This window comes from Stomoxys calcitrans, chromosome 5 (assembly GCF_963082655.1).
Source record: "Stomoxys calcitrans chromosome 5, idStoCalc2.1, whole genome shotgun sequence".
In the NCBI taxonomy this organism is placed as follows: domain Eukaryota; kingdom Metazoa; phylum Arthropoda; class Insecta; order Diptera; family Muscidae; genus Stomoxys; species Stomoxys calcitrans.
In genome coordinates, this window is record NC_081556.1 from 104,617,175 (window position 1) to 104,632,359 (window position 15,185).

The 15,185-nt window shown below is 35.6% G+C and overlaps 1 protein-coding gene across 1 annotated transcript in view; it reads right to left on the bottom strand.

Moving 5' to 3' along the window:
- Window positions 1–1,246: 1,246 nt before the first annotated feature.
- The window catches only part of LOC106083483 (syndecan), a 170,401-nt gene continuing 156,462 nt past the window's right edge, over window positions 1,247–15,185 (bottom strand). The window contains exon 7 of the mRNA XM_059369895.1: window positions 1,247–4,022. Within this exon, the coding sequence (XP_059225878.1) occupies window positions 3,850–4,022 (173 nt within the window). The 3' untranslated portion in view covers window positions 1,247–3,849. The remainder of the gene's footprint in view (window positions 4,023–15,185) is intronic.

Sequence of the window (15,185 nt, forward strand, 5' to 3'; positions counted from 1 at the left end):
TGATTAAAGCAACAACAAGTTAGGGACTCGGTCAGTCAATCTTTAAGAACTCTTAACATTTTTGTATAAAACCATGCTCATACCACCTCCACTTCTACCTTGTTAGTGCACTTGACTAACCCATATGTGCAGAACCTTTTAATTTTATAAAATGATTCTTTTCATTTCAATTTGGAAAATAACATTATTGATATTGTCAAAATATTGTTTATGTCTAAAGAATTCTTCGATCTGGTAACTCTGGAAATGTATAGTTTACATAATCCAGACCTGCTTACATTTTTATTTAAAAGACTACTGTTATTGGTTTTACTAAAGTATGGTTGATTTCTAAAAACCACAAATGGATCTGGCAACACTAGGACTTCTGAAGATCAAATAAGCTGGAATAAGTCGTATGTGCAATGAATCAAATTTTGTTATTCGAAAATGTTAAAGTTATGGCCATTTTTAAAATTGTGCTCATAAGGAAAAATTAAATGATCTGGTGACTCTGCCTACTGGTGATAAAAACACTTTATGCTAATATTATTTTGAATTGGCAAGGCAAATACATGATTACAATATAATTTCCTTTCATTTCAGATTGGAAAGACAATAATACAATCAAATTTGCCACTGAGCTTAAAAGGAAAACATGAATTGATTTGGAAACTCTGATAATTTACCCATTAAGACTAGAACTGTTCCATATCGAGTTAGGCAGGCAGAACAAGTCATGTGTGCAACGAATTAAGATTTTCTTATTTTAAAATGTTAAAGTTATGGCCATTTGTAAAACTGTGCTTATAAGGGAAAAGAAATTGATTTGGTAACTCTGCTTAGTGATGGTTAAAGCACTTAATACACAGATTTTAAATGTGAAAGACTTAGCATTGGGAGCAAAATTTTTTTTTTCTTCATTTAAAAAAACCCAAGTTAGTATGCAGCAAAGGTAACTGTGCTCAATAGGAAAATATAAATTGATATGGCAACTCCGATAGTTTCCCCATTAAGACTAAAACTATTTATATTTCAAACAAAATTTTGTTATTTAAAATTGTCAAAGTTATGGTCATTATTCAAATTGTTCATATAACAAAAGAGAACGAATTGATCTGGTAACTCTGCTTAATGATGTTAAAAGCTCGTTATGCAAATGTTTTAAATGAGCAAGACTAGGCAAAGGTAACTGCTCTTAACAGGAAAATATGAATTGATCTGGCAACTCTGACAATTTATCCATTAAAACTGGTACTTCTTCACAACAAATGTGCTATAATAACTTGTGTGTGCACTGAGTTAGATTTTGTTAATTTAAAATGTCAAAGGTATGGACATTATTACAATTGTGACGATTATGCTAATAACAAACGAAGATGAATTAATCTGGCAACTCTAATTAATGTTGGCAAAATCACTTTATATACACATTTGAGAGTTCAAGACTAAAATTGGTAGTACAAAAGAACCAATCTTGGGTGCGGAATTTGAAACTGCGCTTAATAGGAAAATATGAATTGATCTGGCAACTCTGACAATTTGTCCATTTTAACTGGTACTACTTTATTACAAATGTGTTAGAATTACTCGTGTGTGCAAGGAGTTAGATTTTGTTAATTGAAAATGTCAAAGGTGTGGACATTATAATAATTGTGCCAATAATAATCGAAGGTGAATTAATCTGGCAACTCTAACTAATGTTGGTTCAAGCGCTTTATATGGACAAGGCTAAGACACGGTTGCAGTATAATTTTCTTTCATTTCAGTTAGGAAGGACCATAATACAATCAAGTCTAGTGAATGGTATTTGCCACTGTTCCTAATAGCAAATATGAATTGATCTAGTAATTCTTAAATTTTACCCATTAAGACTAGAACTATTCCATTTCGAGTTTGGTAGACAAGTCGTGTGTGCAACGAATTGAAATTTTGTTATTTGAAAATGTTAAAATAATGGCCATTTTAAAATGGTGCTCATAACATAAGAAAACGAATTGATCTGGTAACTCTGCTTAATGCTATTAAAAACTCCTTATGCACACATTTTAATGAGCAAGACTAAGTCAGGGGTGCAGATTATTTTTTCACTTCAGAATGAAAATATAAAATACCAGGCTGGTATGCGGCAAAGGCTACTGCTCAATAGGAAAATAAGAATTGATCTGGCAACTAAGACAATTTATCCATTAAAACTGGTACTTCTTTATAACAAATGTGCTACAATAACTTGCGTGTGCAATGAGTTAGATTTTGTGGAGTACAAAAGGCCAAGTCTTGTGTGCGGAATTTGCAACTGTGCTCAATAGGAAAATAAGAATTGATCTGGCAACTCTGAGAGTTTATCAAATATGGCTAGTATTGCCTTATTACAAAAGCTAACTGATTGAATTATCTATCCTTGGATTTAGCGAAGTTTGTTCAAAGAATATTTAACATTCAAACAAAATGTTTATATGAAGTTATATAATTTAACTATAAGTTCCAACGAATGTCCCGGAATTTGTTGCATTTCTCATAACTTTTGTAGTGGAAAAAAATCAGAAAGTATCTGTTAAAGGATGTTTATGATTTTTGTTTTAAGGTTTTTCGACTTTCTTTCTTTTTGCGTTTATAAAAAAAAGTATTTGGGAGAAAGAAAAAGAAGATCGAAATGTATTTTGTATGTGTGTGTATTCGATTTTGTTTCTTCTAGTTTCATGTCATATTTTCAATATCATCATTACTATTATTCTTACTTTCGTTTTTCTTTCTTTTAGAGTTTTTTGTTTTTGTTTCGATTTTTGTTTTTTTTTTTTTTTTTTTTAGTTAAGAACTAATAGTTTATTTTTGAATTTATTAATTTTTTGTTTCTCTTCTTCCTCAGCTTAAAATACTTGTTTGTGTTTTCTTTTTTGTTTGTTTTCTGTTCTTTCAAAATTGTTGGTTTTCAAGTATTTGCTTTGTTTTGTTTTTACTTTAGTTTTTTTTTCCATTTATTTTTCTGTATATATACGAATTACACTAAATATTACATTTATTTATTATTATTTTTGTTATTCTTTTTTTTATTACTTAAAAATATTTTTTTTTTTATTTATTTCATAATTTTTTCCTTTTTAATGAGTTTCAATTGTTTTTATTTCTTTGTTTGAGTTGCCTAAAAAAAAACAATAATTGAAATTCATTCGAGAGCGATTTCGATTTTTTGTGTTTATTTCATGTCATATGAAAAGTTGAGTTTGCTTGTAAACAAAGTTAAAAAAAAAATTTATGAAAAAATTATGCAAAGAAAATTTTTATTGTTACCAAAATTATATATGGGTAAGGTTGTTTTTTGGGGGTTAATTAATTTTTTTTTTATAATTAATATATGAATAATTATTGTTTACAATTACATATGTATTGGTTTTGCTGTTTGTAAGTGACGAATTTTTTAATTAGACTTTCGTAGCTTAAGGGAAGGTTAGGAATTTTGTGAAAATTGTTTTGTTCTAGGTTTTTAAGAAGAATTTTTGTTTTGTTACCATCATTGTTCTCTTGGAATTTGTAAGGAAATCTTCTTCTATTGGGGATGTGGGTGTCAAGAAATCTTTTTACGACTTAATTTTTGAATGTTGTGTTTTTTTTACTTTCAATTCGCTTTATATATAAAAATTGTTGTTTCGCAGTTGTTGTTGTGGATAATGGTAGTTGTATATAAAGTTGAGTGATGTTTATTGATATATGTATATTGTTTAGTTCAGTTATTGATGTTGTTGTTGTTGCTGTTGTTATAAATCCCATAAAATTATTTGTTGCTGTTGTTGTATCTATTTTGTATGTGGATGTGTTGGGAATTTGCAAAAAAAGTAAGGAATAGTAAACTTCTTAAAAACGTCGTTCATTTTCTCAGGCATAAAATTCCCGATTTGTGGCATTTTTCGCATAGGAATTCATAGCAGGTGATCGTTTGGGTTCATCCAGGGCATAGGAACCCTCATCCTTTTTTCTCATGCGATAGACAATGAACATCACCACCAGAATGGCACATAATAGACCAACTACAGCGCCTCCAATGACCGCTATAAGAAAAAAAATGACAAAAGATTAGAATATTTAAAAACAAAAATCAATTAAAAACAAGCTAAGTTCGGCCGGGCCGAATCTTATATACCCTTCACCATGGATCGCATTTGTCGAGTTCGATGCGCGGTATCTCTTTTTAGGCAAACAAAGAATATTGAATAAGAACTGTTATGCTATTGGAGCTATATCAAGTTATAGCCCGATTTGAACCATAAATGAATGCTGAACATTCTAGAAGTCATTGTGTAATATTTCAGTTCATTCGGATAAGAATTGCGACTTGTAGGGGCTAAAGAAGCAAAATCGGGAGATCGGTTTATATGGGAGCTGTATCAAGCTGTTGATCGATTCAGATCACATTAGACACGTATGTTGAAGGTTATGATAGAAGCTGTTGTACAATACAATTTCAGCCAAATCGAATGAGAATTGCGCCCTCTAGCGGCTCAAGAAGTCAAGATCCCAGATCGGTTTATATGGCAGATTTATCAGGTTCTAAACCGATTTACGCCGTATTTAGCACAGCTATTGGAAGTCATTACAAAACACCTCATGCAAAATTTCAGCCAAATCGGATGAGAATTGCGCCCTCTATTGGCTCAAGAAGTCAAGATCCCAGATCGGTTTATATGGCAACTATATCAGGTTCTAAACCGATTTACACCGTACTTAGCGCAGCTATTGAAAGTCATAATGAAACACCTAATGCAAAATTTCAGTCAAATCGGATGAGAATTGCGCCCTCTAGAGGCTCAAGAAGTCAAGACCCAAGATCGGTTTATATCGCAGCTATACCAGATTAGGAACCGATTTGAATCATACTTAGCACAGTTGTTGGAAGTTATACCAAAACACTACATGCAAAATTTCAGCCAAATCGGATGAGAATTACGCCCTCTAGAGGCTCAAGAAGTCAAGACCCAAGATCGGTTTATAAAGGGTGATTTTTTTGAGGTTAGGATTTTCATGCATTAGTATTTGACAGATCACGTGGGATTTCAGACATGGTGTCAAAGAGAAAGATGCTCAGTATGCTTTGACATTTCATCATGAATAGACTTACTAACGAGCAACGCTTGCAAATCATTGAATTTTATTACCAAAATCAGTGTTCGGTTCGAAATGTGTTCAAATTTTGACAAATTTTGTTCAGCGATGAGGCTCATTTCTGGTTGAATGGCTACGTAAATAAGCAAAATTGCCGCATTTGGAGTGAAGAGCAACCAGAAGCCGTTCAAGAACTGCCCGTGCATCCCGAAAAATGCACTGTTTGGTGTGGTTTGTACGCTGGTGGAATCATTGGACCGTATTTTTTCAAAGATGCTGTTGGACGCAACGTTACGGTGAATGAACACATTTCGAACCGAACACTGATTTTGGTAATAAAATTCAATGATTTGCAAGCGTTGCTCGTTAGTAAGTCTATTCATGATGAAATGTCAAAGCATACTGAGCATCTTTCTCTTTGACATCATGTCTGAAATCCCACGTGATCTGTCAAATACTAATGCATGAAAATCCTAACCTCAAAAAAATCACCCTTTATGACAGCTATACCAGATTAGGACCCGATTTGAATCATAATTAGCACAGTTGTTGCAAGTGATATCAAAACACTACGTGCAAAATAACAGTTAAATCGGACGAGAACTGCGCCCTCTAGAGGCTCAAGAAGTAAGGACCCAAGATCGGTTTAAAACATGGACCGATTTGGCCCATTAACAATACCAACCGACCTACACTAATAAAAAGTATTTGTGAAAAATTTCAGGCGACTAGCTTTACTCCTTCGAAAGTTAGCGTGCTTTCGACAGATAGACGGACATGGCTAGATCCACTTAAAATTACATGACGATCAAGAGTATATGTACTTTATCGGGGTCTTGTACGCATATTTCGAGGTGTTACGAACAGAATGACGACATTAGTATACCCCCCATACTATGGTGGAGGGTATAAAAATCTAAGAACCAAAAGAATTTGTCATTTCATTTATCACTCATTTATCAAAGAATTTCTTACACATTTTATTTCATTTAAGATCTCAAAAAGTAAAAACAGTATAAATCTCCCGCTATCTCAACTTGACTTTGTTCGCTGTGTGTCTGGAGTTAACTGATTTGGCGAAGCATTGTTTAATGTGTTTTTTAGAATCTCTCACTAAATTTAGTCATAGCATTTTCTGAGTAGAACGCTGTCAAGCGAGACCAGATCGAAATGTCATGTTCGTTGTGCTAAATAAGCGATCGCAGCTCGACTTTCGTCATTAACTCTGATTTGTTTGCATCTTCTTGGGTATGGTGGCATGAGTCATGGATTACGCTTAAGAATTAAGTCAACGATAATTATTTGTTTAGTCGTTGCCATGAGGTCAGTGGTTAAGGCACGTAAACAAATGTAGAGTGTGCAGTGGTTGTTATTGAAAATGCCTAAATAAAATTAAGGCAAAGTTTGTGATGATAAATCTACAGAGCCATTTAGGTAATTCAAACTAGTACAGTTGCAATTTGATTAAAAATAATGTTTATTAATAAGCTTTTGCTACAAAAATCTTCCAAGGGTCAAGGAATACTAAACTACATAACTGCTCCGGAGTTACTTGAGAGTGAGTTCCCGAACGTCGTGGTATCAGATGAACTAGATCAAACAACAGGAGGAAGCTGCCATTCGACGCAGAACCACCACTATCCAGGCCCTAAGATGTTACCGTGGCCATAAGAAGGGTGATAGCTTGGCCTATGCTACGGGTCCCCATGTAACCTTCTTCTTCTTTCTTCTTTTATTGGCTATGACAGAAATTTTGTTCCACTAGCCGAACGTAGAATAGCGTTCCAAACGCCTCGATCTTCTGCACTCATTCTAAAATCTCTGACACAAAGTTTCGAGATGTCTCCCACCACTTGATCTTTCCATCGGGCTTTTGGTCTTCCTGGTTTGCGTGTACCACCGTGTTTGCCTTCCAAGGACTTCTTTGCTGGAACTTCTTCATCCATTCTGATAACATGACCTAGCCAACGCAGCTGTTGTATTTTGATGCGTGTAACAATGCTATCGTCGTCATACAGCTCATGGTTCATACGACGCACAGTGGGCCAAATGGCAAAAAAATTGGAAATAAGTCTACAACTTTTTATCTGTTGATTTTAGCCATACAAAATGTTCTAGACATTTGTAGAGGAGGACATAGGCTTTCAGAAAAGTGCTGTTGTTGGTCCATATCTTTAATACAGGGTGAGCTACAGGGTGTCAAAGTTGACCACTTTTGACTTCTCCAAGCTTCTGGGGGCCATAACTTTTGATCTACTCAACCGATTTACATGATTTAGGACTCTAGAGAAAGAGCTTGACAAGATCTAAAAAACTTATGCATAAAGTACCATGCCATCGTGTACTGTTAAGGAGTTATGAATTGTTTAATTTTAAAATATGAAAATTTGGCCTTGGTTTTTTTCAGTGTTTTTTAAATAACTCCGTCAATTTTAAAGCTATAAACTTCATACTTCACACAAATTATGCCAGCATATGTGTGCATAAAATACAAAAGGAATCACGTGAATATCTTTGGCGGTTTAAAAATGGCATCGTTTTCAATATGAAAAATATTTTTTTTGTCAAAAAATTGCAAAATTTTTCAAAAAAGATACTCCCATTTCCTTTAAGTTTTCGCAAACTTTGGCCGTCAAAGCATTATCATTTCTTTCCATTTTCACAAAGTCGAGGTATTAAGAAAAGTTTTAAGTGCTAATTTGGCTAATTTCGATATCAAACAACACCGTTATCTTAAGACCAAAATGGCCAATTTTTTTACTAAACTTCAAAAGTTTCTCACTGGAAAAAAAGTTCCACGGGGATTTTTTCGCTTTTTTTGAACTTAAATGAAAGCTTAAAATGTTCCCAACATTTTAAGGTATGTCTCGCCATATCCTAGCCATAAATGAGATCGTAGCGATCAAAATACTGAAAAAAGTCAATTTTCAAGTAGTGCTATATTCATTGCTAAAAAACAAGTATTACGTCACATTTTATTGCAAAGATGTTAAATAAACTTTTATTTGGTAACACTTCTTCTACAAAACACAAAAAGAATCATGGAAATATCTCTATTCTATTCCATTTTATGGAACCGGCAATAAAAAAGTCAATTTTTCAAAAAAGTCGAATTTCCCAAATTTTGTTTTTGTTGTCCTAATTGCACATGACACACTATAGCCATATTTACGCAACATACCTTATCGTAAAGGAAATTTTCATACCTTTCCAACAATGTATAAAACATTTCTCAACTCGGATTCTATCTACTCTAAAATTCATTTACACTTCATTAAACTCTATATAAAAATGTCTATTTGTGAAATGGAACCTTATATGGGGCCTACACTAAAACATTGATAGATTTGCCCAGGGTTTACAATACAAATGTGTTAGAATAAAAAAAGGTCTCCTGCCAAAGTTTAAAAAAATTGGAATAAAAATATGTGTTTTAGAGCGAAAACACTTCGCATCGGCGTGCGTTTGTATAGTACCTACATCTATTTTTAATGTAAGCTGATGATTTTTGAATAAAAAGTAACCTAGAAATATACCTGCATATATATATATATTTGTGTTAAGATTTGATGCAGACAAATGTTACCTGTTTCGCTATGTCGAATTCCCAGGAAATCCACCGTATCAATGAATGTGAAAAAACCTACCCATAAAAAATTCATTGTCATTTTTTTTAACCAAATTCGAGTCCAGGTAAATAATGATAGAAGAGTAAGTAAAAAGAGGCACTTTGGACCCCTTTTTACGATTGCGTCTGATACCTGAAATGGGTCATTAATTGTGAATATATTGCATAAATATTTGAACAAAATCCAAATTTTCTTCATTATATTTTGTAGAGGCGTAAAGGACATTTATAAGTTATGGAAGTCATACTGAAGTATTCCACTCTTTCGAAAATTGTATGGGACATCAAAAATGATTCCAAATCATACACGGAGTCATTTAAGGAACTTGTTTACACTTTGGACCACATATATGGAATAAGGCTAAATAAAGACGCTTTAGACAAACTTGAAAAATTCTACAAATCATTTGAGAGAAGGTTGCCAGAATGTTCATTCGCAAAAATCAAGTTTTTCAAAATGTATGAGAAGTGGCTGAAATCGGATCTACTTATTGAAATTAAACCGCTGATTCCCGGCCGGCCTAGCAAAGCATACGACGAAGTTACGGAGAAAACCAAAAAGAAAAAACAAGAGGAACTATTGGCGGCACATCCGCCAAATTTAATAAAAGATACGTTCAAAACAGCATTGTTAAAAACACAACCAAAAAATGTTGGACGAATTGTCGATGTTTTACCATTAGCATCTCCGAAAAGGGTAAAGAGAATGGTAGAAAGTATTCCAACTCCAAAATCGACTACAGAATTCACGGAGGAAGATGCACTGGCCCTGATTTTGAACCTAGGCCTCTCAAGAAACAAATACTCAACAATGAGGAAGGCTCTTCGTGAAAAAGGATGGGGTTGTTTACCCTCAAAACATAAATTGTACAACACCAGGACGAAAATGGTGCCATCAAATATATACGTGGACGAATTAAAAGCAAGAGTGAAACTTGCTGATCTTGTTGAAAATACAGCTGTTAGAATTATTTCTAATTTTACTGAAGAACAGTTGAACACATGTAATAATTCCGAAGTGGTTTTGATCAGCAAATGGGGTTGTGATGGATCATCTGGATTTTCCGAATATAAGCAACAAACAGAAATAGATGCCAACTTCGCATCAATTTTCATGGCATCATTAGTACCATTGAGAATGAGATTGTACAAGGACCAATCTTCATCATCGAAAGAAAATGCATTTCAAGATATATGGATAAATAGAACACCTGGGTCAAAATATTTATGTCGCCCAATTCGGTTTGAGTATACAAAGGAAGACCGGAACACAACACGATCTTTGGTGAACGAAATAAAGGAAGAAATTGCTGCATTACCCATGATTGTTATAAACCAATTGGGAAGAAATATAAAAGTTTCGTTTCAACTACAACTCACTATGATCGATGGAAAGGTGGCAAACGCATTAACTGGCGTTATGTCCAATTGGAGATGCAATATTTGTGGCAAGAAGAATGGGCAATTCGAGGACAAGTCTGATGAAAATTTAGTAAACGAAAATGCGCTCAATTTCGGTATTTCGCCCCTGCACTGTAGAATTCGATTCATGGAGTATTGTTTGCATTTATCGTATGACCTTAAATATCGGACTAGCCCTGGAAACCGCGATGTCTCTGCTAGAAACAACCAAGATCTTCACAAAATGAGGCAGGAAGAGAAGAATCGAATCCAGTTGGAGTTTAAACAAAAGGGACTTATAATAGATAAACCTCTTTACGGATACGGAAGCACAAATGATGGCAACTCGGCAAGGCGGTTTTTTGAGGACCCCGTATCGACATCTAAAATAACCGGTCTTGATGAACACTTGCTAAGACGATTCAAAGTGATTTTGGCTGTAATCAATAGCAAAAAGATGATAAATTCAACCAAATTTGAAGCTTATAGTAATGACACAAAAAACATTTTATCTGATTTATATTCGTGGAAAGCTTTAACACCGACAGTACATAAAGTCTTACATCATGGCAAGGAAATTGTGGAATACAACATACTTCCGTTAGGAGAACTTACAGAAGAAGCTCAGGAATCCCGTAATAGAGATGTTAAACAGTTCCGGCTTTTCAATACCCGAAAGAGCACCAAATTTAACCAAAATTATGATTTACTTCAATATTTATTGTTATCGTCTGATCCGGTACTATACAGCATCAGAACTAAATGGCTACCAAAAATATGTGACGATATAGATAAGGACGATCCCGATGCCATTCAAATTAAAGAGCTTTTAAATTTTGATACCTTAGATTATTTGGTAGAGAATAAAATCAAATAATACAAAACTAAAATGCTTTTTTATTTTGGGAGTAGCTAATATACATATAAACGCACGCCGATGCGAAGTGTTTTCGCTCTAAAACACATATTTTTATTCCAATTTTTTTAAACTTTGGCAGGAGACCTTTTTTTATTCTAACACATTTGTATTGTAAACCCTGGGCAAATCTATCAATGTTTTAGTGTAGGCCCCATATAAGGTTCCATTTCACAAATAGACATTTTTATATAGAGTTTAATGAAGTGTAAATGAATTTTAGAGTAGATAGAATCCGAGTTGAGAAATGTTTTATACATTGTTGGAAAGGTATGAAAATTTCCTTTACGATAAGGTATGTTGCGTAAATATGGCTATAGTGTGTCATGTGCAATTAGGACAACAAAAACAAAATTTGGGAAATTCGACTTTTTTGAAAAATTGACTTTTTTATTGCCGGTTCCATAAAATGGAATAGAATAGAGATATTTCCATGATTCTTTTTGTGTTTTGTAGAAGAAGTGTTACCAAATAAAAGTTTATTTAACATCTTTGCAATAAAATGTGACGTAATACTTGTTTTTTAGCAATGAATATAGCACTACTTGAAAATTGACTTTTTTCAGTATTTTGATCGCTACGATCTCATTTATGGCTAGGATATGGCGAGACATACCTTAAAATGTTGGGAACATTTTAAGCTTTCATTTAAGTTCAAAAAAAGCGAAAAAATCCCCGTGGAACTTTTTTTCCAGTGAGAAACTTTTGAAGTTTAGTAAAAAAATTGGCCATTTTGGTCTTAAGATAACGGTGTTGTTTGATATCGAAATTAGCCAAATTAGCACTTAAAACTTTTCTTAATACCTCGACTTTGTGAAAATGGAAAGAAATGATAATGCTTTGACGGCCAAAGTTTGCGAAAACTTAAAGGAAATGGGAGTATCTTTTTTGAAAAATTTTGCAATTTTTTGACAAAAAAAATATTTTTCATATTGAAAACGATGCCATTTTTAAACCGCCAAAGATATTCACGTGATTCCTTTTGTATTTTATGCACACATATGCTGGCATAATTTGTGTGAAGTATGAAGTTTATAGCTTTAAAATTGACGGAGTTATTTAAAAAACACTGAAAAAAACCAAGGCCAAATTTTCATATTTTAAAATTAAACAATTCATAACTCCTTAACAGTACACGATGGCATGGTACTTTATGCATAAGTTTTTTAGATCTTGTCAAGCTCTTTCTCTAGAGTCCTAAATCATGTAAATCGGTTGAGTAGATCAAAAGTTATGGCCCCCAGAAGCTTGGAGAAGTCAAAAGTGGTCAACTTTGACACCCTGTAGCTCACCCTGTATTAAAGATATGGACCAACAACAGCACTTTTCTGAAAGCCTATGTCCTCCTCTACAAATGTCTAGAACATTTTGTATGGCTAAAATCAACAGATAAAAAGTTGTAGACTTATTTCCAATTTTTTTGCCATTTGGCCCACTGTGCGACGCCTATCTTAAAGTTGTGGCTCCCAACTTTCTCCATTTTATTTATCTGCTCGGTTGTACAAGTCGTTTTGGGAGTTGAAACCGCCCAAGTCGTCTTATCTCTATTTACTGCCAGACCCATTTTCACTGAATCTTTTTCGAGTCAGTGAAAATGTAGTTACTACTACTTCCGGTGACCGACCTATGATATCGATGTCGTCGGCATAGGCGAGTAGCATGTGTTCTCTTGTGATTAGTGTGTCATATATATTCGCATCTGCATCTCATATAATCTTCTCCAACAGGATATTAAAGAGATCACACGAAAGGCTGTCTCCTTGTCTGAAACCTCGTTTGGTATGAAATGGTTCGGAGAGATTCTTTCCTATTCTTACTGAGGAATGCGTATCAGCAAGTGTCATCCTGCAGAGTCTTTTTAATTTTGCAGGGATAACAAACTCAGACATGGCTTGAAATACCTTTGAACGTAAAGGAGTATCGAAGACGGCTTTGTAGTCAACAAAGAGATGGTAGGTGTTGATTTGTCCTTCTTGGGTCTTTTCCAGGATTTGGCGCAGTGTGAATATCTGGTCTAGGGTGGAATTACCAGGTCTAAAGCCGCATTGAAAGGGCCCAACTATCTCATTGACTTTAGGTTTTAATCTTTCACACAATTCGTTCGAGAGTATCTTGTATGCGATGGGGAGGAGACTTATTCCTCTGTAGTTGGCATATTTCGTTTTGTCTCCTTTCATGTGTACGGACAAAGTATGCTGCGGTTCCAATCATCGGCAATGCGTTCTTCTAGCCCGATTGCCTAGACAAGTTCATGCATACACCTTATCAGCGTGTCGCCTCCGTTCTTAAATAGTTCATCGGGTAATCCGTCGGCTCCTGCTGCCTTGTTGTTCTTTAGTCGGACCTCATTCTGACTAGGAGGTAAACATTCTATACCATCATCAGGGATTGGTTCTGCGGTATCCTCTTCTCCGCCAACGTCGGACACTATCAGTTTCGAAAAATTTTCTTTCCATATCCTCAGCATGTTATCTTTGTAGGAGGATGTGCCTGCACCAAAGCCATCTGTTTGATGTTTAATTCTTTGGTAGAATTTCCGGACTTCATTCTGACTCTTGTACATCTCAATTCGCTCACACTCACGTCTTTCCATTTAATTTTTCTTTCTGCGGAATAGACGTTTCGCCTCTCTCCTTTTCTCCCGATACCCCACCTACATCTAGCACGTTGCTACTGATTGCAGGGTTGCTCTATATACCGCATTATTGGCTTCGGTAGCATCTTGACACTCTTGGTCATACCATGGGTTTCTTGGAGGAGGCTTCCGCTACTCAAGTACGGATTTCGCGGCATTTTCCATGGGGAGGGCAATAGTTTACCACTGCGCCATTATGTCATCGGAACAAGGAGTGCTTTCATCAAGCAGTTGGGTCGGTCGAGTGGAGTATGCAGCTGCCATTTGTTGTGTTTGCGGCTATTCAATGTCTAGCTTCAGTGCAGTGTCAGATCGCACTTTCCTCGCCATGTTGAAATGGGTGCGAACCTTTGCTGCAACAAGGTGGTAATGATCCGAATCTATATTCGCTCCACGGATCGATCGTACATCTAAAACGCTGGATAAATGCCTTCCATCCATCACAACGTGATCAATTTGGTTTCTCGTGTTTTGATCGGGTGACAGCCATGTGGCTTTGTGAATATTTTTATGTTGAAATCTGGTGCTACTAACTACCGATTGTTCCAAGATCCGACGCTCGCCTCCAGCCGCCTCTAACCTGGGAACAGACGCTGATGTTGGCCACTGGCTATTCGAATACGCCAATAATTCGCCTTGTCATCTCAAGTATCACTGGCACTCAGTATTTAATTAAGAGTCTCGAAAATCGCTGACTGCCCGCGGCCGCACTTGCAGCTACTCCGCATAAAAACGGAGCTCTCCAGCATTTGCAACCTGTGGACGCGCCAGGTAGCTTTAAGCTAAGTTTCCCGTGATAACGATAGACACCACACAAGACGGAGCTCAAAGTTCTAGCCTGTGTGGTGCTCATAGTTATCCCGTACGGTCAGGTCAGGCAGTTATCACGTACGGTCAGGCAGTCTAAAACAGATATCAGTTCCTGGGTTCTCAATGTAGACCCTCAGGCCCACTCTGCCCTCTAGCTTTGTTCCATCCGCGTAACATGATCCTATAGACGGCAATATAAGGGTACCGTCTATCCAAGTCTTTGCCGCTGGCAGCAATACCTCGCACTCGACTTTAAGTGTCGTCTCTATCCATTCTCCTGTCGTCTTACATCTCATAGACGTAATGGCTGCCTCACATGTAATCTGTAAGTCTATGGGAGGGATATCTAGAATAGTCTCCAGGGCCCGTGGGCGTGGTCCTCATTGCTCTGCCCATTACTAGACAACATGTTCTCTGAACTAACGTCGCACATTTTCTCCATCGCAGACCACCAAACTACTAAGGCTACTACTAAGTAAGTATAGGTCTAATCACGCTCCTGTAGACCCTCGGATTTCACGGCCCATTTGCATAGTGTGCAACATCTCTGGGCCTTTTCGGTACGGTCCTGAATGTGACACATCAGTTTTCTTTACAAACGAAAAATGATCGTTTAAGATTCGAACTAAAGATAAAGAACTCTCCTCAGAAGAATTTGTTAGTGAAAACAGCAAAAATTTTTGCTTTAACAACAGAAAATATGCTGAACAAGTGAAAAGGAA